Raw genomic sequence first — 27,471 nt, 5'->3', positions numbered from 1 at the left:
AGAAGATACTATTCTTTTACCCTAAATTCAATGCAATGCTGGTTTTTCCTCATTTTTAATTTAAAAGATTATTAATCTCATCATTACTAACTCATATTATAGAGTTCCCTTAACTTTCTTAACTACGAAGTAGCATTATTTGTCTACATTTATTTAAAAAGTAAGTAATTTCAATCTATTTTTCAGTTGGTATATATGGGCATGAAAGTTAGATATCCAATTTAAACCAATGGCTTGTTTATCATGTTAAGTTTTACATTTACTTTTGATCATAGTTTATATGAGTGTTCCAGGAAGACAGCAGACTGTTACAAATAAGCTAAAAAATGATATCATATGTTCTGCTATTTCCTTGAAGCCTATGTGTTTGGTAAGAAGAAATATACCAAAGTAAAATGTTATGTATCTAAAAATGTAGGAGATGACAGACATTATGGTATTCCAAAATAAATCTCAGGTATAGATGTAGACATTGTTTTCTTATAAGAACATCCTTTACTCTGGCTTGCTTTTATCTTACTAGTATGCTTATACATTTGATAAATCTTTTACTTTTTTCAATTGCTGTCTTATTCTATTTATTTCCCATTGTGTTTTCTCTTCCTTTCTTTATAATGGAAATAAATCTTAAATTGTTGACTTTTGTAAGACATTTCATTGTTCCCACAAATGTTTATGAATTGCTCTTTAGTTTTGCTTGTTCACATTATTATATCATTCCTTAATTATAATTTTATCTGAGTCTCCTTCAAAAATAATCTTTATCTCCGGTTTAATAAATTCTAATCAGTTTCATTAAAAGAAAGTTAGCTAAATACCTACAGAGTTTATCTAGTATGAATTTAGTTACTATTTCATCATTAAAAATTATATTTTTCATTGTCTATCAATAATATAAAACATGATTGTCTACTAAAATTTTTTAAAGTGCATAATTGGTTTTATTCCTAGGTACTTTTTTTAAAATTAGTTTTTATTAGGGTATAGTTGTTTTAGTGTTGTGCTAGTTTCTGCTGTACAACAGTGTGAATCAGCTATAGATATACATATATTCCTCTCCTAGTTACTTTTAATTGCTATGGATGAATCATCCAAATTTAGCCTGTAAACATGAATGAAATATAAAAAATTTAAATAGAAATCAAGAAGAAATATATCTGGTGAACTGTCACCAGTTTTATATATGTCTTTCCTCTTTATTTTAGGCAAAGAAAATAATTTAGACTCTAAAAAATTTCAATAGTTGTTCTTATATCTTAGAGCTCAACTTGTTAAATTCTTAAAGGCATCAACTAAGCTAAGTACCATCTTTCTATCCTAATGAAAGCTATCTTCAACCATCAAGTAATTACTTTGTTTTTTCCATCTCACACACAGAATAAATTTTACTTACTTGAAATCCTCACTTTGAATACAAGCGTAATTGCTTATTATATGCTCCAGTTTTAATATTTTAGGAGATATGTCTGCACAGAGAAAACACAATTCCAAAATATAGGCAAAGTCCTCTTGATAATTGCCATTTTAAGTTATTAATTTAGATCTAGAGCCCTACAATGAATGCATCATTTCATAGGTTTTGTTTAACTCATATCATGTGAAATTTCTTCAAGAATTTGATCTAGCACACCAGTTAACGATATCAAATAAAAGACTATAAAGTTATCTATTTTCATTAGATCCTCTGCTTCAGATTCTTTTCATCCAAATCAACAGCAATTTTTTTCCTGGGGTTCTTGAACATGATTTTTTTCTCTCTTTCACTGAAAAACTTCAGTTGGAGTTTTTGTTGGCAGCTGGTCATATGCATGAGAACTTGTGCTATTTGGCGGACTCTGACAAGGTATTCTTGACAACTGCATAAACCTTTAATGTGAGTGTGTGTCTTCATGCTATTTTGTATCAGCCATTGGAAATGGAAAAGAAATTTCTTGATAATGCCTTAGAATTATTTGATAATTAAATCTCCAAATGATTACCAAAGAATATAAGAAGTCCAAATAACAATTTTATGTAGGTATATAGCCTTATTAAATTGTTACTTTGTCCTTTTTCATAACCTTTTTATAATTTTAAATTGTTATTAATATTTCATACTTTGCAAATGAAACATCCATTCCCGTGTTTTATGTTTAGTCTTTCATTGACACATTATATGTAGAAGTTTCCTTCATCATAAAGTCAATTAAAGCATCTTCTACTTGAGATCTAAAAATATTCTGGTATACACTCAAAATATTATTTCTCACCACAACCCCTAAGCTCACGCAACCTGACAGCAAACCTCCAAAAAAGAATATCGTTTTTTCTTCTGCATTTATTATGATTCAGTTAGTGCAGAAGAAATTATTAGGTACCTTATTAAAAGTTATAACTTGTTAACATACACTTTCCTTATTGTTAAAAATAAACAATAATACATACAAAGAGTATAAAATGAAAAATTAATACATATTAGATATAAACTACATGAAAAGATGCATGAGTGTCATATGAATGGTTTTATAAGGATTAATAAGAAGTCATGTTAATTGAAAATACCAGATAACTATACATATTGATTCTGTTGTTTACTTTTTCTGAGTTATGTTTTGCCTTTGAGATAAGACAAAACAATACAAATAACCAAATAAAAGGCAAGAAAAAGGTTAATGGAAATAGTATAGTTCATCTACTGATATTTTATTTCCTACATTTATGGAATGTAATGCCAATGAAAAGAGGCAATTTAAATATCCTGGAAAATGAAATATAGGTTTTATTGGCTATGACTCGAGTCATTATTAAAACCTAAGTATGAGCTCTCAACTTTATATATCTCTAAAACATACAAATTGAGTAAAAGTTGAAAATGTCTCAACTTTTAAATGCTTTAAGGTTATCATCCCCCTATTTAACCATACAACATAAGCATCCTGCAAGACCTCTAATGGATGCCTGAAATCTCAAATACTGGACCAAGAGACCACTCATGTTCTGGGAGGGATACAGAAGAATGGAGTGAGGCTTCATAATGCTACTCAGAATGCAGTCTAAAACATACCAAATTTTTTTTTAGAATTTTCCATTTAATGTTTTTGGACCATGGTTGACCACGGGTAACTGAAACCACAGATAGATAACCACAGATAAGACAGAACTATTGCAATAAATTGCTGACAGCAATATATGTGTATAAGCATTAAATTATCATTATTACCAACCAGATAACCATTATTAAATCAACAATGCCTTATAATCACTTAAGATGCATTCAAATAAGCAGATTTATCTTGTAAAGTCCTTGGAATATTTTAAATAAATTTTCTACAGATTCTTTTGCTGGACTTTAGAGAGTGTTCATAGTAAATTTTCATTGCAGTTATTTATTAATTTCATATAGCATGGTCAACAGCATTAGTGTAATACTTTAGGTCAAGTGTTTAATGAATAATAAATAAAAATCTTCATAATTAATGACATTGAAAACATTCCATACTTTTTTCCCTCTCAAGTACAGTCAAATGTTTCAACAACTTATAGTCCATTTAACTACATAAATCTCTATGTAATATTGAATGCTTGGCTATTATATTTCTAAAATCTTTTTCATGTCATGTCTAGTAACATAATTGGCATTTAAAGACTAGTCATTATTTTGCATTTATTATTTTTAGAAAATTTGACAAAACAAAAAATCTTACAAACATTTGAAAGAATATGTTCTAGCCATGGAGGTAATATTTTTTGTCCTGTACCAATATGTTTTTCATGTATCAAGCATATCTTTTCCCCAAATGAGTATCACACATATCAAGACTGGTCTAGGACAGACATGATGTAGAATATTTTTAATCTAACTGATCATAACAGAGTCAATACAGATTGTGTATTGTTTAGTTTTCAGATGGCATGAGAGTCTGGAGTGATAATTGTGTTTAATAATGTAGGCATAAAATCTTGATCTTCCTGTTTTGATACTGCCATAAAATATATTTCTCCTGAGACAATTTTTGAGAAAAAATCACCTTCTCAATTTTTCTATGATTTTCTTAAATTACCTTCATCTATAATTCTATTTTATCTGTAAATCCAGGGTGTTTAATACTGATTTCTTCATTTCTGCCTTGCAGGAGAGGTTATACATCAGAGGTAAGGGTTTTATGGTGCTATGTTACATCAAGGTTACTGGAAAAATATTTATGTTACAGGCAGGACTGATTTACACTCTTTCAAGACTAGGGTATTTCTGTTTATTTAAAAAAAACTTATAAGTATGTTTTGCTATTTATTTTCTTATATGTTTGTTGCTTCTTTGTTCTAGGTTTTAAGCCAATAAGTGAACACAGATAAACTGTTTACCTTTTCAAAGATAAATTTCTATTTTCTAGAATTATTATCACTCCATATTGTGACATCCCCCCAAATTCCTTTTTCTAAGGCTATAAATCTAAGCTAGAACACTGTTTCTAATTTAGAAACTTTTTAAAAAATCAGTCCAATATTCACTTTTACAACTTTTGAGGTTTTAGAGTTAAAAACAAGTCAGACTATTGTATGGCTTTTTGTGTTAATTTGACTCTTGGTCTGCAGAGAAGATACTGGGTATTCTGACCAATAGTATTTGGTGAACTACACTGTAAGTGGTACTATCAATGAGTTACTGAAAATTTAGTATGAGTTAGCATATAGCTCTTCAGTAAAGAGAATGAAATACGCATATGCCCTGATTGGCTAATGGTTTAGAATGCATAAGTCCTAGATTATTTAGAAATCAAAATGAATGCATTTAACAAAAAAATGATTTTCAGGGATAATTATAACAGCTTACAGATTGAATCAGAATATCTCTAACTTCAACCTCCTACCCCTTTAAGTGAATACCTTAACTGTACTGTCACACTAACATCTGTACTGTGGAATATCTATCGCTTCTGTCAAACAGTTGTTCTATTGGCCATTTTAAGCAGTTGGCTCACTGGTAGGGTTATTTCCTAGAACTTCTCTTCCTACATTCCCAATGCTTACTTTATGACTTATGTTGTATAACCATTCCCTTCAAGAGTTGAGAAGCCAAAATTTGAATCTGTGTATGTTTTCAACTAGTTATAGTACAGATTATTATGAAACAGATCAGTAGAAAGTGTATTTTAAAAAATGTGGGTAAAGTGAGGAGGCAGTGAGAAGTGGTCTCCAAAAACTAAGGAAGAACAATTTCCTTAATCACAGAAGAATTTCTGAAAACATGTTTAAATCTTGACTTCAAACAATCCACGTTTTGTAAAAATGAAAAATGAGAGCATGTCTTGAATATAATGATAAATTCATTAGAACCATATCATTTTTTTGTGTGCCCTACCCTTCTTCCTAATGAACCTGATTGTATATAAATGTGACTGGGGAGAAAAAAAGGGACAATTTAAAACAAGGTTAAATTTGTTAAAATGAATTGTGTAATACTTAAAGTTCTTCAGAACCATAAATGACTCTTTTGCTATGTAGCTTAACCCAAAAAAATATTTATAGATTTTTATTTATTAAGATTATTAAGTTTGATGTTAATTGAAACAATGATGAAATTAAAGCACATTAATTATGTTCCAAAATAAATAGTCAAAATATCACTTAATGCTGTTAATAGCTATCACATGACTAATAAATTGTATCCCAAGGTAACCGGTTTTAAGCTGTGACCTTTTTTTCTCTCTTTTCAATCATAATCTACTTTTTCCACCTGAATTATTTCCTAAACCTTTTTCTATTCTAATTTCCTTTGGCAGCAACAACAACTGCTGAGGCCTTCTCTTCTTAAACCAGAGGTATCAATTTTCTTTTTGTTTTCTACCTTCACTGAGTCCTCAACATAATGTGACTTTGAGGCCTATTTCACATGTGGGCAAGAGTGTGTGGCTACAGCATGACATAATTTTACAAGGCAAAGAAAAGGTGGTTTTAAATTAGATCAAATAAGCAAATAAGCAAGCAACTCAACTCCCTTCTGCTTTCTGGTGACTGAAGTTCCAAATTTTTAGCTTCACTCTCTGGAAATCAGGTAAATAAAGACCTTTGTTTATATTAAAGGCAAACAAGCATTAAATGAGACAAGTCATGAACCTGATCTGCTGCTTGTCAGTGAGTCTAGATTCATCAGAACTGTTCTTGAGATCAGATTTAGGTCAGGGAAAATCTGAGAAATAATGGTGACAACCATGCTGAGATAACAAAGGTAGAAACTTGGTTGTGATAAACAGACTTTAATCATTGAAATGTGATTCAGAATACTGTCTTTGGGCAGTCTATTTTAAAATACCTTATGAAATTTTCTCCTGCAATGAGAAAATATATTTTGAGTTATATAATAAATGCATGTCATTTTTATTTATTTATTACTTTATATACTTCCTAAGTTGAAAGAAATAAAGTAATGCAAATTTTAAATACCTTCTTCCTTTGGAAAATGTAAAATTTTATAATCTCCACTTAAAAAAAGTACTCTGTTTATTGCTGCTTCTCAACAATAGAATCTTAACTTTGCTAAAGACAGGCATTTTGTGGATAGAATTCACTCCCCAAATTGAGAGGTCAGTGGCAGAAATATTCAAATGTTAGGAATTTTATAAAAAATTTCCGTAGAAGGACTTCTCTGGTAGTCCAGTGGTTAAGAATCTACCTTCCAATGCAGGGGACTTGGGTTAAATCACTGGTCAAGGAACTAAAATCCCACATACCATACAATTAAAAAAATAATAAATTAAAAATTTATGTGAATACTTCTCCATAGACTGTTGAATCAGGTACCTCAGAGTTGAAATCCAAATGCCAGTTACTGTATATAAAGCGTTAGTCAAACTTCACATCCTCCTCATGCTCATTGATTTCATCTTTTATGGGATGTTGGCAGTAATATAAAATATATAAACCTCTAACTCAACAACTGGGGCATAGTGGGAAGAAATTCAGTAATGGTAGTAAATTTTTTTCTGTTTTTTGCATCGTTAGAGTTCAGTCGCTCAGTCATGTTCGACTATTTGCTACCCCATGAATCACAGCACACCAGGCCTCCTTGTCAATCACCGACTCTCGGAGTTCACTCAGACTCATGTCCATCGAGTCGGTGATGCCATCCATCCATCTGATCCTCTGTCATCCCCTTCTCCTCCTGCCCCCAGTACCCCAGCATCAGGGTATTTTACAATGAGTCAACCTTCGCATGAGGTGGCCAAAGTATTGGAGTTTCAGCTTCAGCATCAGTCCTTCCAATGAACATCCAGGACTGATCTCCTTAGGATGGACTGGTCGGATCTCCTTGCAGTCCAAGGGACTCTCAAGAGTCTTCTCCAACACCATAGTTCAAAAGCATCCGTTCTTCGGCGCTCAGCTTTCTTCACAGTCAATTCTCACATCCATACATGACCACTGGAAAAACCGTAGCCTTGACTAGATGGACCTTTGTTGGCAAAGTAATGTCTCTGCTTTTTAATATGCTATCTAGGTCGGTCATAACTTTTCTTCCAAGGAGTAAGCATCTTTTAATTTCATGGCTGCATAAGGCAGTTCTATTTCCAGTTTTTTAAGGAATCTCTACACTGTTCTCCATAGTGGCTGTACTAGTTTGCATTCCCACCAACAGTGTAAGAGGGTTCCCTTTTCTCCACACCCTCTCCAGCATTTATTGCTTGTAGACTTTTGGATAGCAGCCATTCTGACTGGCATGAAATGGTACCTCATTGTGGTTTTGATTTGAATTTCTCTGATAATGAGTGATGTTGAGCATCTTTTCATGTATTTGTTAGCCATCTGTATGTCTTCTTTGGAGAAATGTCTGTTTAGTTCTTTGGCCCATTTTTTGATTGTGTCATTTATTTTTCTGGAATTGAGCTACAGGAGTTGCTTGTATATTTTTGCAATTAGTTCTTGGTCAGTTACTTCATTTGCTATTATTTTCTCCCATGCTGAAGGCTGTCTTTTCACCTTGCTTATAGTGTCCTTTGTTGTGCAGAGCTTTTAATTTTAATTAGGTCCCATTTGTTAATTTTTTCTTTTATTTCCAGTATTCTAGGTGGTGGGTCATAGAGGATCCTGCTGTTATTTATGTCGGAGAGTGTTTTGCCTATGTTCTCCTCTAGGACCTTTATAGTTTCTGGTCTTATGTTTAGATCTTTAATACATTTTGAGTTTATGTTTGTGAATGGTGTTAGAAAGTGTTCTAGTTTCATTCTTTTACAAGCGGTTGACCAGTTTTCCGGCACCACTTGTTAAAGAGATTGTCTTTTCTCTTTGTATATTCTTGCTTCTGTTGTCAAAGATAAGGTGTCCATAGGTGTGTGGATTTATCTCTGGGCTTTCTATTTTGTTGCATTAATCTATTTTTCTGTCTTTTTGCCAGTACCATACTGTCTTGATGACTGTGCCTTTGTAGTAGAGACTGAAGTCAGGCAGGTTATTCCTCCATTTCCATTCTTCTTTCTCAAGATTGCTTTGACTGTTCGAGGTTTTTGTATTTCCATACAAATTGTGAGTTTGTTCTAGCTCTGTGAAAAATACTGTTGGTTGTTTGATAGGGATTGTATTGAATCTATAGATTGCTTTGTGTAGTATACTCATTGATTCTTCCGATCCATGAATACGGTATATTTCTCCATCTATTAGTGGAGAATCAAAGAAATCCTCTTTGATTTCTTTCACCAGTGTTTATAGTTTTATATATATAGGTCTTTAGTTCCTTTTGTAGATATATTCCTAAGTATTTTATTCTTTTTGTTGCAATGGTGAATGGAATTGTTTCCTTGTGTTTCTATTTTCTCATTATTAGTGTATAGGAATGCAAGGGATTTCTGTATTTTGATTTTATATCCTGCAACTTTTCTATATTCATTGATTAGCTCTAGTAACTTTCTGGTGGACTCTTTAGGGTTTTCTATGTAGAGGATCATGTCATCTGCAAACAGTGAGAGTTTTCCTTCTTCTTTTCCAATATGGATTCCTTTTATTTCTTTCTCTGCTCTGATTGCTGTGGCCAAAACTTCCAAAACTATGTTGAATAGTAATGGTGAGAGTGGGCACCCTTGTCTTGTTCCTGACTTTAGAGGAAATGCTTTCAATTTTTCACCATTGAGGATAATGTTTGCTATGGGTTTGTCATATATAACTTTTATTGTGTTAAGGTATGTTCCTTCTATTCCTGCTTTCTGGAGAGTTTTTATCATAAATGGATGTTGAATTTTATCAAAGGCTTTCTCTGCATCTATTTAGATAATCATATGGCTTTTATTTTTCAATTTGTTACTGTGGTGTATTACATTGATTGATTTGCAGATATTGAAGAATCCTTGCATCCCTGGGATAAAGCACACTTGGTCATGGTGTATGATCTTTTAAATGTGTAGTTGGATTCTCTTTGCTAGAATTTTGTTAAGGATTTTTGCATCTATGTTCATCAGTGATATTGGCCTGTAGTTTTCTATTTTTGTAGCATCTTTGCCAGGTTTTGGTATTAGTGTGATGGTGGCCTCATAGAATGAGTTTGGAAGTTTACCTTCCTCTGCAATTTTCTGGAAGAGTTTGAGTAGGATAGGTGTTAGCTCTTCACTAAATTTTTGGTAGAATTTAGCTGTGAAGCCATCTGGACCTGGGCTTTTGTTTACTGGAAGATTTCTGATTACAGTTTCAATTTCCATGCTTGTGATGAGTCTGTTAAGATTTTTTATTTCTTCCTGGTTCAGTTTTGGAAAGTTGTACTTTTCTAAGAATTTACCCATTTCTTCCAAGTTGTCCATTTTATTGGCATATAATTGCTGATAGTAGTCTCTTATGATTCTTTGTATTTCTGTGTTGTCTGTTGTGATCTCTCCATTTTCATTTCTAATTTTATTGATTTGATTTTTCTCCCTTTGTTTCTTGATGAGTCTGGCTAATGGTTTGTCAATTTTATTTATCCTCTCAAAGAACCAGCTTTTGGCTTTATTGATTTTTGCTATGGTCTCTTTTATTTCTTTTGCATTTATTTCTGCCCTAATTTTTAAGATTTCTTTCCTTCTACTAACCCTGGGGTTCTTCATTTCTTCCTTTTCTAGTTGCTTTAGGTGTAGAGGTAGGTTATTTATTTGACTTTTTTCTTGTTTCTTGAGGTGTGCCTGTACTGCTATGAACCTTCCTCTTAGCACTGCTTTTACAGTGTTCCACAGGTTTTGGGTTGCTGTGTTTTCATTTTCATTTGTTTCTATGCATATTTTGATTTCATTTTTTATTTCTTCTGTGATTTGTTGGTTATTCAGCAGCGTGTTGTTCAGCCTCCATATGTTGGATTTTTTAATACTTTTTCTCCTGTAATTGACATCTAATCGTAATGCATTGTGGTCAGAAAAGATGCTTGGAATGATTTCAATTTTTTTTGAATTTACCAAAGCTAGATTTGTGGCCTAGCATGTGATCTATCCTGGAAAAGGTTCATGTTCACTTGAGAAAAATGTGAAATTCATTGTTTTGGGATGAAATGTCCTGTAGATATCAATTAGATATCAATTAATATCTTCTGCTTCTGTTAGGTCCATACCATTTCTGTCCTTTATTGAGCCCATCTTTGCATGAAGTTTCCCTTGGTTTTTCTAATTTTCTTGAAGAGATCTCTAGTCTTTCCCATTCTGTTGTTTTCCTCTTATTTCTTTGCATTGATTGCTGAGAAAGGCTTTCTTATCCCTCCTTGCTATTCTTTGGAACTATGCATTCAGATGCTTATATCTTTTCTTTTCTCCTTTGCTTTTCACAGCTATTTATAAGGCCTCCTCAGACAGCCATTTGGCTTTTTTTGCATTTCTTTTCCATGGGGAAGGTCTTGATCCCTGTTTCCTGTACAATGTCATGAACCTCTGTCCATAGTTCATCAGGCACTCTATCAGATCTAGGACCTTAAATCTATTTCTCATTTCCACTGTAAGGGATTTGATTTAGGTCATACCTGAATGGTCTAGTGGTTTTCCCTACTTTCTTCAATTTAAGTCTGAATTTGGCAATAAGGAGTTCATGATCTGAGCCACAGTCAGCTCCCGGTCTTGTTTTTGCTGACTGTATAGAGCTTCTCCATCTTTGGCTGCAAAGAATATAATTAATCTGATTTCAGTATTGACCATCTGGTGATGTCCATGTACAGAGTTTTCTCTTGTGTTGTTGGAAGACAGTGTTTGCTATAACCAGTGCGTTCTCTTGGCAAAGTGTGTGTATCTCTCTACTAGTCTTTGCCTTGCTTTATTCCGTATTCCAAGGCCAAATTTGCCTGTTATTCCAGGTGTTTCTTGACTTCCTACTTTTGCATTCCAGTCCCTTATAATGAAAAGGACACCTTTTTGGGGTGTTAGTACTAAAAGGTCTTGTAGGTCTTCATAGAACCATTCAACTTCAGCTTCTTCAGCATTGCTGATTGGGCCACAGGCTTAGATTACCATGATATTGAATGATTTGCCTTGGAAATGAGCAGAGATCATTCTGTCGTTTTTGAGATTGCATCCAAGTACTGCATTTCAGACTCTTTTGTTGACCATGATAGCTACTCCATTTCTTCTAAGGAATTCCTGCCCACAGTAGTAGATATAATGGCCATCTGAGTTAAATTCACTCATTCCAGTCCATTTTAGTTAGCTGATTCCTAGAATGTTCCTGTTCACTCTTGCCGTCTCCTTTTTGACCACTTCCAATTTGCCTTGATTCATGGACCTGACATTCCAGGTTCCTATGCAATATTGCTCTTTACAGCATTGGACCTTGCTTCTATCACCAGTCACATCCACAGCTGGGTATGGTTTTTGCTTTGGCTCCATCCCTTCATTCTTTCTGGAGTTATTTCTCCACTGATCTCCAGTAGCATATTGAGCACCTACTGACCCGGGGAGTTCCTCTTTCACTATCCTGTCATTTTGCCTTTCATACTGTACCTGGGGTTCTCAAGGCAAGAATATTGAAGAGGTTTTCCATTCCTTTCTCCAGTGGACCACATTCTGTCAGACTTCTCCACCATGACCCACTCGTCTTGGGTGGCCCCACATGGCATGGCTTAGTTTCACTGAGTTAGACAAGGCTGTGGTCCATGTGATCAGATTGGCTAGTTTTCTGTGATTATGGCTTCAATATTCTGCCCTCTGATGCTTTCTCACAACACCTACCATCTTACTTGGGTTTCTCTTACCCTGGAAGTGGGGTATCTCTTCACGTCTGCTCCAGCGAAGCGCAGCTGCCCCTCCTGACCTTGAACATGGAGTAGCTTCTCTTGGCCCTCCTGTGCCTGCGCAGGCTCCCCTGGTGGCTCAGCTGGTTAAGAATCCGCCTGCAATGTGGGAGACCTGGGTTTGATCCCTGCATTGGGAAGATCCCTTGGAGAAGGGAAAGGCTAGCTGCTCCAGTATTCTGGCCTGGAGAATTCCGTGGACTATATATCCATGGGGTCTCAAAGAGTCAGACACAACTGAGTGACTCTCACTCTCACTTTCGTGCATCATTACACTTACAATTTGGTCAATAAGATACTAGATTGATTATATGCCTTCTCTGTGTGGTCAGCAAAAATGAATTTTAAAAATAACATTAAGCAGTTTATCTTCCCATAAAAGCACCTTTTAGTAAGATACTTGGCATAATTCACCTGCTATGGGAATGGCAACAAGGACTGTATGGAACAGCAAAAAAGACCAACATTCCACTTTTCTTTTCAGTCTGACTCAGGATCTTAGGGCTTCCCTGGTGGCTTAGTTGGTAAAGAATCTGCCTGTTGTGTGGGAGACCTGGGTTCAATCTCTAGGTTGGGAAGATCCTCTTGAGGAGGGCATGACATTCCAGTCTAATATTCTTGCCTGGAGAAATCCCTTGAACAGAGGAGACTGGCAGGCTTAATGGTGGAGTTCTACCTCCATTTTCTCTTTTTCTGAAGAGATGATGCTTTAATAGGTGATATAAGTATCCAGGAGGGACCTTTCAGAGCATTCACTTCCACCAGCTCTCATCTCTCCCTATAGAGATTGATTAAATTGATGATTGAGTATGTGGGTTCCTCCCCAGTTGCTTCCATCCTTCTGTTACTTTTTTTAAGTCATTTGATGCCAGATATATATATATTTAGCTAACAAGACCTGAGTTTTATTTACCAGTCAAGAAAAAAGAGAAGTACGTGTCTGTAAAGAAAATTGATTCTTTTAAAATTTAAAATCCACTCAGTCACATTGTGCTCAGTTGCTTCTGTCATGGCCAACTCTTTGTGACCTCATATACTGTAGCCAGGATCCTCTGTACATAGATTAGCGAGGCAAGAATACAGAAGTTGTAATTTCTTTCCCCAAGGGGTCTTCCCTATACCTTCCTGCCACTCCTGCATTCGCAGGCAGGTTCTTTTACCACTTTTACCACTGGGAACCCCCTTCAGTAGCATATATTTCCATAAATATTTTTCATTATTGCTAAAAGCTATTAAAATTTAACTTTAAAAACTTTTTTTGTTTTTAATTGCCATAAGATCACATACTTTGAAATCTTTCCTCTTTTAAGTGCACAATACAGTATTGTCAACTGTAAGTTCAATGCTGTATAGCAATCTCTAAACTTTTTCATTGTGCTTAATTGAAACAATATCTGCTAAATAGCAAGTTCACATTTGCTCCCATCCCCATCTCCTGCCTGGGGCTTCCCTGGTGACTCAGATGGTAAAGAATCTGCCTGCAATGCCAGAGACTCAGATTCGATCCCTGAGTTGGGAAGATCCCCTGGAGAAGGCAAATGGCAATCCACTCCAGTATTCTTGCCTTGAGAATTCCTAGGACAGAGGAGTCTGGCAGGCTACAGTCCATGGGGTTGCAAAGAGTAGGACACGGCTGAGCCACTAACACTTTCACCATCCCTTGGCATCATAATTTTCCTTTCTGTTTCTATAAGACTGACTATTTTAGATACCTTGTGTAAGTGGGATCATGTAGGATGTGTCCTTCTGTGACTGGCTTATTTCATCAATGAGGTAGCAAATGACAAGACTTCCTTTTTTTTTTTTTGTTAAAGCCTGAATAACACTCCCTTATATGTATGTACCACATTTTTTTCATATCAATACATTCTTCCGTTTATGGACATTTAGATCTCAACCTCAGAAGCATTTGGCAGTCTTTGCTCAGTCTTCCCATGCATTAGATTAAATGTGCATTGGCCAAGACGTTAAGTATTACTTCTGAGACCTTTTGGCTTCATCTAAATTAGTATAATTACATTGGATTTTGAATGCCTCAAAAGTCTAAGCCTATCAGTATGAAAAAGTTTTTTGTTTTAAGTATTTAATTTTAATAAGTCAAATTTAGATTTTAACTTTGTCCCAGTTTCTTATTGGTCTGAATCGACTTCATTTCACACCTTTTTCCTGTAATAAACATTTTTTGAAATAAAAATACAGACATAAAATTATATTGTGCCGTGAAATGAATTTTTACAGAGGTCTCATGTCTTACTAGCTCTCCAGAATCCCTCCACATTAACACTTAGATATTGTTTCTCCTTTCACTCACACTCACCTAGCTTTTGTTTCCAAGATAAATGTTTAACTGTTTTTGTTGTTTAGTCATTAAGTTGTGCCCAACTCTTTGTGACCCCATGAACTATAGCCCTCCAGGCTCCTTTGTCCATAGGATTTCCCAGGCAAGAATACTAGAATTGGATGTCATTTTCTTCTCCAGGGGATCTTTCCAACCCAGAAACCAAACCCACACCTGCTGCATTGGCAGGAGGATTCAATACGTATAGTTAATTTTGGCTTTATCAAGGTATAAGTGACAAATTACATTGTAAAATATTTCAAGTGTACATTCTGGTGTTTTGATATATGTATACACTGTGAAGGGGCTTCCCAGGTGGCTCAGTGGTAGACAATCTGCTTGCCAATGCAAGAGTTGCAAGAGATGCGTGTTGGATCCCTGGGTTGGGAAGATCCCCTGAAGGAGGAAATGGTAACCCACTCCAGTATTCTTGCCTGAAAAATCCAATGGACAGAAGAGCCTGACAGGCTATAGCCCATGGGGTCTCAAAGAGTAGGACATGACTGAGCACGCACACATGCACACATACACTGTAAAAGGTCTAACGTATCTGTCCTCACATATTTATCTTATATTTTTACTCATTATTTTTTTGTGAGATCATTTAAGTTGTACCCCTGAGCAAATGTCAATCGTACAGTATAGGATTATAACTCTAGTCACCATGTTTTACATTTGATGCTTGACCTTATACACCTTAAAGCTGAAAGTTTGTGCACTTTCACAAACCTTTCATCATTTTCTCTACTCAGTAATCATTTTTCTACTGTTTCTGTGAATTCAGTTTTTAATTTGTTTTCTATTGTTTTTAGATTCCAAATATATGTAATACCGTATAGTTTTGTATGCCTGACTTGTTTCACTGAATATAATGCCCTCAAGATCCATTTCATGTTGTCATCACAAATGGAAGGAGTTCCTTTTCTAAAAATAGCCATTTGTCAGAAGCAATATTGTAGCCAAATGAGGTTTATCCAAAGTGTGATTATTGCTAACAGAAAAATTTTCACCTAGCTGGTAATACCCAGGTAGGTTTGTCTGTTTTTGAAGTTTATAGAAATAGGATAATATAGAATCATATGTTTCATTTTGTACCTGACTTCTTTTGCTCATCATTCTGTCAGGGAGATTCATCTCTACTGTGTGATGTAGCCGTGTGTTTATCTCATGGCCTTTGGTATCAGTTCCAGTTTGGGGCTGTTATAAAAGATGTATTTTGGTGCACAATTTTACATATTTATATTGGGCACATAGACTAAGTTAAATTGAATTTGTGTGAAAAGAGAAATGTATATTTTACTTCAGTATTATTCCCAAACCTTTCCCAAATGGTTTTGCTAATTCATAATCTCTCCGGAATATGAGAGTTCTAGTTGTGCCAAGTCCCTTATCCAGCATGGTATTGCTGATCTACACAAACACACACACACATATTACTTTTAACTTGTCTTATGAGTAAACTGAATCCATTTTAACATCAAAACTGGATTCCTTTGCAATGAATTCACAAACTATTTGTAACTGCAAAGTCAACAGATAGTACATTTAGTAGAGGGGTTGCAAGCTCATAAAAATCTAGGGAGGTAATGTAAGTAAATAGAGTTTATTCAATGTAAAAAGAGAGTAATGGGGCACCCTATTGCGACTGTGAGTGTGGTTGTAAAATACTCTGGTTGAGAACACAGCAGTAACCAGGAAAGAACATGATTGCTGCAGGGAAAAATACCACCAACTAAATTCATGACATATAAAAATATGAGCCCAGAGTTGCTATCTTTATATTTTCTGAAAGAAATCAGAAATCCAGATTTTTAACAGCATTTTCTGATTAGAAATTGAGTAACTAATCACATTTTAAAAATGATGTTTGCCAAACAAAGCACAAATTAGGGCTAGCTCCCTTTCCATCATGCAGGCTATGAATATCCATACTTTTTAAGTGATACATTAGTATCCCCAGAGGACTTGTTTTCCTGACATATTATACCTGGATCAACAAAATTAGTTCTTATAAATAGTATATGATATTAGAAATAATATTCCACTGGTTTTCCTGTGGATACCTTGTTTCCTTTTCTTATTTCATTGACAATTAATTTGGTAAAACCTTGACAGTTCAACTTATTTAAATGTTAAAATAGAAATAAAAAGAGAAATTTAGTGAAACTGAATTTAGTAGTTATTTAAAGCTAATTTTATATGTATGACTCAGGAAAAATATCTTCCCATTAAGTGTTGAATGACAAAAATCAGTAGAGTCTGGAATTTAGAATTGGAAACCTTGAAAGGGCCTGTGGTCTGACAAATTTCTTTCTTTTCTTTCTTTTTTAGGAAAAATAATTAAATTCATAATTAGCATCCTTGAAGATATGTCACATATTAGCACATTTTTATTAATATATAAATGATTGTTTTCAAATCCTTTCTTAAGAATAGGTTTTGATGAAGCAAAGAGCTCTTGATAATAGAGAAATGTTACTAGGATGATGAAACAGTGATGAAACAGATAATGTTATAATTTTCTTCATCGCTAAAGTCTACTAATAATATGTTAAATAGGTTGAACTATTAACTGTCTATTGATAGTTTTAAAAAGTATCTGAAAACAAATGATATATGCTTATCTGTAATCTTTGACAGATTTACCATTCAAAAAACTTTACTTTCCCCCTCCCAAGTTCTAATAACATAAATTAATTTTGTGTAAAATAGCTACAGACTATATATATATATGTGTGCTTTAGTATGTTTAACTAACATTTGTAACTAAAATTATTTTGGCAGCAGCATTTTGAGAGTCATTGAGCACTAGGTCGGGAAAACAAACTTTGAGCTGAAATGTGATAATTTATTTTCAAATGTGATTTCTCTCTTTGAATAATAGGAGTTATCCATGGAGTCTGGAATTGATCCTGGCCAGGAATATGGACAAGATTATTACAGTTATGAGCATGGGTACATCTTCAGATTTTTTATCCAGTATCTTAATATTTTTATGAATAATAGCATGTTATTAAGGGATTATTATTATTAGCATTTTTATGAGTGTCATTTCATCAATTTCATGTTTGAAAATGAGTTATGTGTCTAGTTTTAGCTTCAATCAAGCTTAACCATTTTTTCTATATTGAATTCTGTTTTGATGTTTATATTGATATTGACTACAATTTGAAAAATGCAATAAAATTGTTCAAATTATTTAAATGAGGAATAGAAGTCAAACATATTTGCTCAATTCCTGAATTCACCATTTCTTTCATATGAGATATTTAACATTTTATCTAACCAGTCAGCCTCAAGATTTGCCCAAAAGAAATTCATAAGAAAACACAGTTTAGAATCCAGAAATGAGCATTTCAAAAGTCATTTCTACAGACGTAAGTTAACTGTTTTCTACAGTACAGCAAAATAAATATGATCCCATATCATATTTGAAGCAGAAATTTAAACTTAGAATTTATGTTCTGAATAAGCTATCTTTCAGAAAGAATCTGTTTGGTGTCTTAAATTGTTCAGTCAATCAAGGAAAAATATTCCTTTCTCTTCACTCTTATCTCTCCTAAAACTTCAAACTGAAATTTTAAGATTAATTTCCTTTTCTTGTTATTCCAGGGTACCTTATGGCAAAAGTCACTGGTCATCAGGTTGTAGTTCTTTCCCTATGGTTTTATAACTAGTGTACCAGAAGCCAATAGGTGCTGTATAAATATCTGGTGATTGAATGGTGAAGAAAAAGAAGGAAACAGAGATCAGTCATAGTTATACAGATCACATGAAGAAATGTTTAAAGTTGTAAGTTTCTGTTACAGGTACGAAATGCCTCAATATGGAAGTCGTCGTCGTCTGTTACCACCAGCTGGACAAGAGGAATATGGTGAGGTGGTTGGTGAAGCTGAAGAGGAATATGAGGAGGAAGAGGTAACTACTATAATATTTTATGTAATGTTAACATTCCAAGGAAATAGCAACCCACTCCAGTATTCTTGCCTGGACAATCCCATGGACTGAGGAGCCTGGCAGGCAACAGTTCATGGGGTCACAAAGAGTCGGACAAGATTGAGTGACTTCACTTTAACATTCCAAAAAGAATACTTTTAGCCCTATTTGAATAGCAGCCTACAAAACATTTCAAATATCAAAAATCCTATTCATTTAGTACCTGTTTTCCATAGAAATTTAATAACACTAGCCATTCCATTGTCTTGTCTATAGAAAGACATTAATTTATATATAAATTTAATTTATTTATATAAAATATTAATTTGAAATAAAACAAAAATAAAAAAGTCTAAATGCTATTAAATAATGGTAATATTATAATCAAATAGGTTAAAACATATTTTGCAAAATAAAATGCTCCCACATTGTCTAGCAAACCTAAAAATCATTAAAAAGTACAATCTCCATCTTTTAATTATAAGAGAAAAATAAAACATCACCAGTATTCTTAATGGAATTGTGTCATTTAAGTCTAAATTACCACAAATTCATTTATATCAAATCCTTATACTTTGCCTGAAATATTCACTTGTAATGTGCTGTGCTCACTCAGTCATGTCTGACTCTTTGCAGTCCCATGCACTGTAGCCTGCTAAACTCCTCTCTCCATGAAATTTTCCAGGCAAGATTACTGAAACAGGTTACTATTTCCTACTCTAAGAGATCTTCCCAACCCAGGGATCAAACCAGAGTCTCTTGTGTCTCCTGCATTGGCAGGCAGATTCTTTACCACTACAGCAACCTGGGAAGCCCTCACTTGGAATACTGATTCAGATATTTAAAACAAAAAAATTTAATGTCACTGTAGTTTTACCCTGGTCAACACTTTAAAAATAGTCAAATATTTCATTAGCTATTCAGATAAGCTATCATAATTTCCAGATGGGTTAAAATTTTGTTAAAGCAAATGCATAACACTATTTAACCAAAGTCTAAGGATGATAGGCTGCAGTCCATGGGGTCGCTAGGAGTTGGACACGACTGAGAAACTTCACTTTCACTTTTCACTTTCATGCATTGGAGAAGGCAATGGCAACCCACTCCAGTGTTCTTGCCTGGAGAATCCCAGGGATGGGGGAGCCTGGTGGGCTGCCGTCTATGGGATCGCACAGAGTCGGACATGACTGAAGCGACTTATCAGCAGCAGCAGCAGCAAGAATGGGAAAGAGAAGAGGAAATGATTAATTTATTTCTTTCTCTTTTGATCTAAGGTGAGAAAAAAATTTGAATAAGAAAAAGTGAGAAAACCTTAAATTTTGGTATTATAAGGTATAAGCTATAGTGGTTATTTCCTTGACCATCTTCTGTCTATATGCAGTGGGGTAAACAGTAGGGAATGATATGATTGTTCTCTAAAAACAGTTTTATAATTTGCATGAAGCTATCACCCTGTAGATTCACTCCTTCTTAACTTATGTGGGACAAGGTCATAGCATAATCTTTCCCCAGCTGACACTTCAACTGCATTTTCATGATTTTCAGGAAAAGGCAAAGAAAGTCAAACCAAAAGTTGAAATTAGAGAGCCTAGTGAGGAGGAAGAAGTAGTTGTCACTATTGAAAAGCCACCCCCAGCTGAACCAACATACACAACGTGGAAGAGAGCCAGGATATTCCCAATGATTTTTAAGAAAGTTAGAGGACTAGCTGATAAAAGAGGCATCATCGACCTTGAGGAGGAAGAGTGGCAGCGACGCCTTGAGGAAGAAGATAAAGATTATTTGAAACTAACTCTGGACCAAGATGAAGCTACAGAAAGCACGGTAGAATCAGAGGAGGAATCCTCAAGTGACTATACTGAGTACAGTGAAGAGGAATCCGAGTTCAGTGAGTCTGAGACTACGGAAGAGGAGTCTGAGTCAGAGACACCCTCTGAGGAGGAAGAAAGTTCTACCCCTGAATCAGAAGAGTCAGAATCCACAGAGTCAGAAGGGGAAAAGGCAAGGAAAAATATTTTTGTTGCAAGAAGAAGGCCTGGTGTTGAAGAGGTCAAGGAAATCAAAGGTGGAAAAAGGAGCCAGCTGAAGAGCCAGAAGAACTGAAGGTGGAAGACGAGGAGGAATCCCCAGCAGAAGAACAGAAAAGTGAGCTGGCCCCTGTGGAAGGGCCAACAGACCTCGAATCTCGAGACGCCACTGAGGAGGGCAGTGCGGAATCAGCTGCAGTGGAAGGAGCTGTTGAAAGTGAGGAAGAGTCAGAATCAAGTAGTATTAGCAGCAGTAGCGAAAGTCAGTCTGGAGGTCCTTGGGGCTTTCAGGTGCCAGAGTATGACCCAAGCACGTATGCAAGCAAGAAGTCTCCAGGAGCAAACTCAGACGGTTACAACACAGCACTGTAAACGAGACCACAGTAGGTGAAAGTTTTGCAGTGATGAGTGCTCTTGTGTGCAGTGCTTTCTGTGCGTTCTCTGAAATGACATTTGAAGGGAGGAAATTGATTATAATTTTTATCTGACTTAAGATTAGAAGCACACCAGAGAAGCAGATATATATGCTATCCAAATAGATTTGTATATTAGAATATATTAGGGTAAATCTGGTTGATCTTTCCTATATTAGTAATTCAAAAGACATACAATCAGTTACTCAGTATTTAATATTTCATAATGTGATTTCTGTTAATGCAATGTGGAATTATGTATTGCCAGTGATGCTCTGGCTATTGGAATGAATTTATGAATATATGCAGTGGTCTTTATACCATCTTTGTAACATAAATCCTTAGGACAAGCTACAACAAATGAGATCTCTGCAAGTCTACTGTTTCATGTATGTACATTTCAACTGGCAAACATATTATCAAAAACATCATAAACATGTTCAATTAGGTTTGTAGCTCACATTTTAAAATATTAGATTTTAAATGAAATAAAAACTAAAAGTTATTACTATTTCCTTTCTCTTGTAGATAGGAATTAAAGTGGATTTGAAAAAAATGAATTTTAAGTTATACATTTTTTCTGAGTAGATAACATAACAATTTTGAAATATAAATCTGGAAATCCAAAATTATGGCTTACTCAGTGCAACATGTTGGTAGTTCACATATCCCCAAAGTGTAATACTATTTCGAGAATAACCAAGTACCTTTTAACCTTTGCACCTTGTCATTTCTAATGTGGATTGTTAAAATAAAAATTGTGAAAATTTCCGTTGTGTTCCAGCTGCTTACTAAAGGCAAATTTATGATCATTAATTTTCTATTTTGTGTATTACAAGATAAATTGTACAGGATGGGAAGATATTTTAACATATATTTAAATGGGATGAACCAGAAAACCAAGATGCAAGTGATTAAATGCATTAAGTTATGCAAAATGCTTGACTAGTAATGGAGGATTAATTAGGAATTAGAATATTGTAAGTTTAAAAATATATTTCAAATATTAGGAACGCAAGTATGAATATGAACAGAATATACTAATAAAGAGGGGTATTCCTTTCAACTTAACATTCTGGAAAAGTATAGCAACTGTAAAACAATGGATCAGATACTTAAATATAACCAATATACACTTTTTTATGATAGATCAGTAATTTTACTTAAAAAAATAAAAGTACTTCCTGAAATGTCTACTTTCTAATCTAGCAATTTTCTTCAGAAATTATTAAGCTCTCAAACCAATGAAGAATTTGTGGAAAAGTAATTGATTATAAGATTTTTCCCTTTACCTTTGATACCTTTCTGTCGAAGGTTGTGAATTTCTCAGGCATTGTAATCTTTACCCTTTTAATTCCTTTGATAATGATTCATGTTTTTTTTTTTTTTTTTTTTTTTTTTTGACAGTGGGCAAGAAAAAGGATGATCAAGTTAGTTGTTGATCGAGAGTATGAAACTAGCTCAACTGGAGAAGAGAGTGCTCCTGAATGTCAGAGAATACGTCTTCAGAATCCTAATATCCACAGTAATGTCAATGGCAATATATACATCGCACAGAACGGTTCTGTGGTGAGAACCCGCCGAGCCTGTCTCGCTGATAATTTAAAAGTTACTTCCCCTGTTCGACTGGGGAGACACTTTAAGAAACTAGACAAGTTGGCAGTGACACATGAGGAGAACGTCCCCCTGAACACATTATCCAAGGGGCCGTTTTCTACTGAGAAAATGAACACAAGGCCAACTCTGGTGACATTTGCTCCTTGCCACATGGGGACTGACAGTACGGCAGTGAAGTCTTTGGGGAACAGGCTAAAAAGCACAGTTGAACAGGAGTCCATGGTTGACAGTAAGAACATCAAGGAGGCTCTGGAATTCCATAGTGACCACACGCAGTCAGATGAAGAGGAGCTTTGGATGGGTCCCTGGAACAATCTCCATATACCAATGACAAAACTGTGACTGATTTTTTAAAAAGTTATTTTAATTTTTACTTCAGTTTTTAATAAACTGCACTTTTTATTGTCACTGACAAAACAACGTATGGGGTTTATATCATGCACACAAGCTAAAACTTTGAACAATAGGCTTTAAAGCTTAAAAAGAGACAGATTTGCACTCACATTTGTATCAATTAATTATTCTTCCCAGAAAAATCCTTTTGGATAGATTCTCAATTCACTGTATAACATTATTTAAACATTTTGCTGTTTTGTTGGGTCTTTTTTTTTTTTTCTCATTTTAATAAACAATAAATAATTTACTAAATAATCATTTATATTTTGTTGATTAACATAGATCATTTTTCATCTCTAGCTTCATGGAACTTGTTTTGGTACATGGAATTGTACTTTTCATAAGAAATGGGAAAAATTTATATTAGAGGATTTTACAGGTAACAGGTTTATATAGTTGCTGTCTATATCATCCTGACTTTTTAAATGAAAGATTGAATTACAAAGTGATATTTAATGGGAATCATCTATAAATTATATAGAATCATGAACCTATTTTCCTTATTGTCCAATGGAAAGGTTTTCAAATTTTTACATATGTATATGTTGACCTTTTAAATAACACCTGAAGTCATATCTTTCTTATAAATAGCATTTATAATTTTCCATGGTTAGCACACACACACTCTATAAACCATCTAGCCATACCAAACATAATAAGCAAGTTAGTATAGGCCTTTGAGATTAAATAATTATTTGGAGCATCAGAGCAAAATTCCTCGAGGTTAGAAAGGGTCAAACAGGCAATAATACATTTAGAACCACAATTTCAGTTTGGAAGATGTAGTAAGAACAGAGAAGTCTTGCCTTAATGTTACTGAACATGAATGTCTTATCAATTCAGTGTAAAGGAATTTGGTAGGGTCATGAATTTATATAATATGTGAAATGTCAATAAAAGCTATAAATCCATAGCTTCAAATGTATTATAATATTTCACTTTTCCCAGCTCCAGTTTATTTTTAAAATATTTTAATGCACATACTTATGTGCCTAAATTACAGACCAGAAAATGACCACCTGGGTCCTTTTTTTTTAATCAAAGAACACAGTCTTGATTTTTCACCATTGAACAAAGCACAGTGTTTCACTATTAACATAAATGAAAACAAAATATCCTTTCAGAAAAAGCCCCCAAAACTTGCCTTGGGTGTTGCCTTGTTTCTAGATGTAAAAAAGATGAAACAATATAAGAAAATTCAGAATTTTATTGAGTGTGATTTAGTGTTTTATAGATGTAGTTCACTTCAAATTTTATACACTATTGACCAAGTTCACATTTCAATAAAAGTTTCTCATGCATGCTTATTATATGGTTGAAAGATTGAATAATGCATTACTATCTAGTTCCCTCCTGTATGTTTCATATTTTAAAACTTGTTTATTACCATACAACTTCCTTATTTCCAAAGGGAGTAAATTGTATGTAACATAAACTTACCAACTTTCATGAGTAGTATGGTTTAATTTCGAAAAGTTTTGACATCAAATATAGTAACATCTCATATCACCATCATCTCAGAGTTTATTAAAAATATAGAATTTTGCTCACAACCCTAGGTCTGCTAAACAAGAATCTGTGTTTTCACAAGATCCCAAGGTGGCTTGTATGCATATTAAATTTTAGAAGTAAGTACCTACCACTGAACTCTAGGGCTTACACTTTAAAAACACCAAAGCGACTGTTTTTAGTATAAAATATTTCAGATAGAAGTTATATTAAGCATATCATATTTTCCAACTTGCTCAATCAGAAGTCACTAAATTTGTTAATAATTTCCTGATGTTCCAGAGTCATCACAACCAGCATCCTGATATTCTCTCTGCATATAGCTTATATATGCATACTTTTTTTTCTTTCTCCAGTTTCAGGCTGTGACATTATCTAATTTTGTCACTGTTCCTCTCTCCAAATTTCACGTTCCATCTTATTTTGAATCTCCTGGTGAGAAAGTTTGTGTCTTTCTTTGTTTTGCTTGTCATTAAAAAAAAAAAAATCATTTAACCTAAGATAGGGATAATGCATGGAATTCAAGCAAAAGTCTTGTGATTCCAGGAAGCTTTTCAAGGTCACTGTTGGGATCTGAGCATTGTTCTTGAAATCTAAAATCGGCAGAAGACTAACACTCCGATATATGAAATATCACTATAGTTTAATGTTCAGATTTTACAAGGAAATCAAGCTACTTAACAAACATATTTCAGCCATTTCAAGTTGACCATTTCAGTAAAATCAATCATGAAGTTAATATGTCCCTAAATTCGTGGACATATATAAAGATAAGCAGTATGTACATAGAGCAACCAAATCATATATTTGGTCAGTGTATTTTGAGGTAAAGTATATACTGCAGCAAAAGCATTATCAACTAACAGCATAAATCTGGACTGATTGAATAGAAACTTTGATAGGACTTTAAAACTCTTACTCAGGATTAAAATTGTGGAAACCAGGGGAGATACCCAAGCATGTTTAAACTTAAGAATATTTCATGAAAGTGATGTTTCTATACAAATGTTTATAAAGAAAGCGGTCGTTATTTTTCTTAGATGGACATAGCAATTGATTGTGGTTGTTCTTAATCAGTACCAGCTTTCAATCAGACAGACGAAACAGCTGATTAAGATGAGAACAGACTAATATGACTGTATGCTAAGCCTGTTGATTTCATGAGAAGGTCTTGTGGGCATGAAGGGCAAGGTGAGGAAGAATGAAAAAATGAAAAGAATGAAAAATGAAAAGAATGAAAAATGAAAAGAATGAAAAATGAGTTACAGTGTCATGGGACATTTGTGACTCAAATATCATCAAATCATAGATGCTAATCTCTCTCTCCCAACTTCTCTTTTTCATTAATTACAAACTGTGAGAGTTGTCACTGAATGATAACTGTAGGCTGGCCAAAAGCATCTTTTTAAATACAGAAAAAAAGTTTGCCTTGAATTTTGTGTGTGATATGTTGTTCGTGTTATTAAAACATGTTGTTAACAGGAATGCTAAAACATGTTATATGTGCTAAGTGGTTCTTCCAAATGGGATATGGTAGCCACTATTAAAATATTGTTAATTGAGTTTATGTATTATAGAGCCAGAAAAAAATTGAATATCAATTCTTGAGGGAAGACATTTACTTTCTTTTACTTCATAAGCCTTGTCTTTTCTCTTGCTCTGCTTCACTTTCTTCACTTTTAGCCATGAGTGGGGCTTATATACCACTTCAATTAATTGGTAAAATAGAAAATAGGCAGAAATTTCTAATAATCAGTTCTCAGGGCAGATGCCCACTGGTGCCTGCAAATAACACAGCGATAAGGCTGAGAAATAAGTTCAAATAATACTGAGGACCTCTATTTTTTATTGATAGTTACTTTCTCTTCTCAAATGAGAACATGGATTCCTTTATTCTATTTTTTTTCCTCTCTTATTTTTGCATTCATTAACCTTGATCTTTATAATAATAATCTTTACTTTTTAGATTGATATTTTTTCATTGCAGACTACTTTATATTTATGGTAAATTAAGGATATAATATGGAAGATTTGAAAACTGTCTATAGTTTGGAAAATTATCAGCACATTCACTACTTTCCAATTTCTTTTATCCAAATACCTACTTTTTTTTCTTAACAAATATTATGTTACCGTATGAAGAATATGAATTAGAAAATTTAAGTTAAAAATGCATTGTTACCTACTACACAACGTTTCAAAAATAAATTTCCATTTGAAAAAAGATGACCTCTCATTTTTCTGTCAGGTGGGGCTAAACATCAGTAACACTTTTCCTGTTTACATGGTTAGCATTTCAGTTTGATAATACAAAGTCCTGCTCTGCAAAGTCTTTGAACAGTGGAGAGAAATGATGTGTATTTTAAAACTATCATCCTTTCTTATGCATTTTAATCACGTATATGAGTTATCAAGTTCCAAGAAGAGTGAATGTGTTTCCTAACATTCCACCTATCCATTTATTTTTAAAGTAATTTTTATAATCATATAAACACTAAGATTTTTTACTTTTAGATAATCAGTCAACATGTTCATACAAATGCTAAATGACTATAAATATATCAAGAATTATAGTCAACATGAAGTTACATTATGTCTCTTTAACAAGATTAAGTTGGATGTTTCAGATTCATAATTTATACATTTCTATCTCTATTTATCTAGCTAGCTAGCTAGGTAGCTAGCTATTCACCCACCTATCTAGATATGCTCATATTTCCCTGTATACATGCAGCTTATTTTAACTTATAATGCAGCTAATGACATAATAACTTTAACTGTCTTTTATCTCAAACAGGATTGGGAAGAATAAGTTTTATAAAAATACTATCTTGAACATAGAGTTGATTCTTGGCCTTTTGCCCTTCTGCTCTTCATAATATGGAACAGAATTTTATTTATCTTTGTTTCTGATGCTCACACCAGAAAAATATCACATTAAATAGAATGAGTTAATTCTACCTCTGTCACTGTGTAACCTTGTGCATGTCATTTGACAATTTATCCTATTAGGAAATGGCAATAATAATGTCTACCTCAATT

General features: G+C 33.9%; 1 protein-coding gene across 1 annotated transcript in view; it reads left to right on the top strand.

The window, feature by feature from the left end:
- Window positions 1–26,488, top strand: part of PCDH15 (protocadherin related 15) — a 1,047,422-nt gene extending 1,020,934 nt beyond the window's left edge. The window contains exons 32-33 of the mRNA XM_070363570.1: window positions 18,341–18,449; window positions 22,315–26,488. Coding sequence (XP_070219671.1) covers window positions 18,341–18,449; window positions 22,315–22,866 — 661 coding nt within the window. The 3' untranslated portion in view covers window positions 22,867–26,488. The remainder of the gene's footprint in view (window positions 1–18,340; window positions 18,450–22,314) is intronic.
- Window positions 26,489–27,471: the final 983 nt, after the last annotated feature.

This window comes from Bos mutus, chromosome 26, assembly GCF_027580195.1.
Source record: "Bos mutus isolate GX-2022 chromosome 26, NWIPB_WYAK_1.1, whole genome shotgun sequence".
Lineage (NCBI taxonomy): Eukaryota > Metazoa > Chordata > Mammalia > Artiodactyla > Bovidae > Bos > Bos mutus.
The sequence above is the reverse complement of the archived record's forward strand: the minus strand, read 5'-3'. Positions and strand labels throughout refer to the sequence as shown.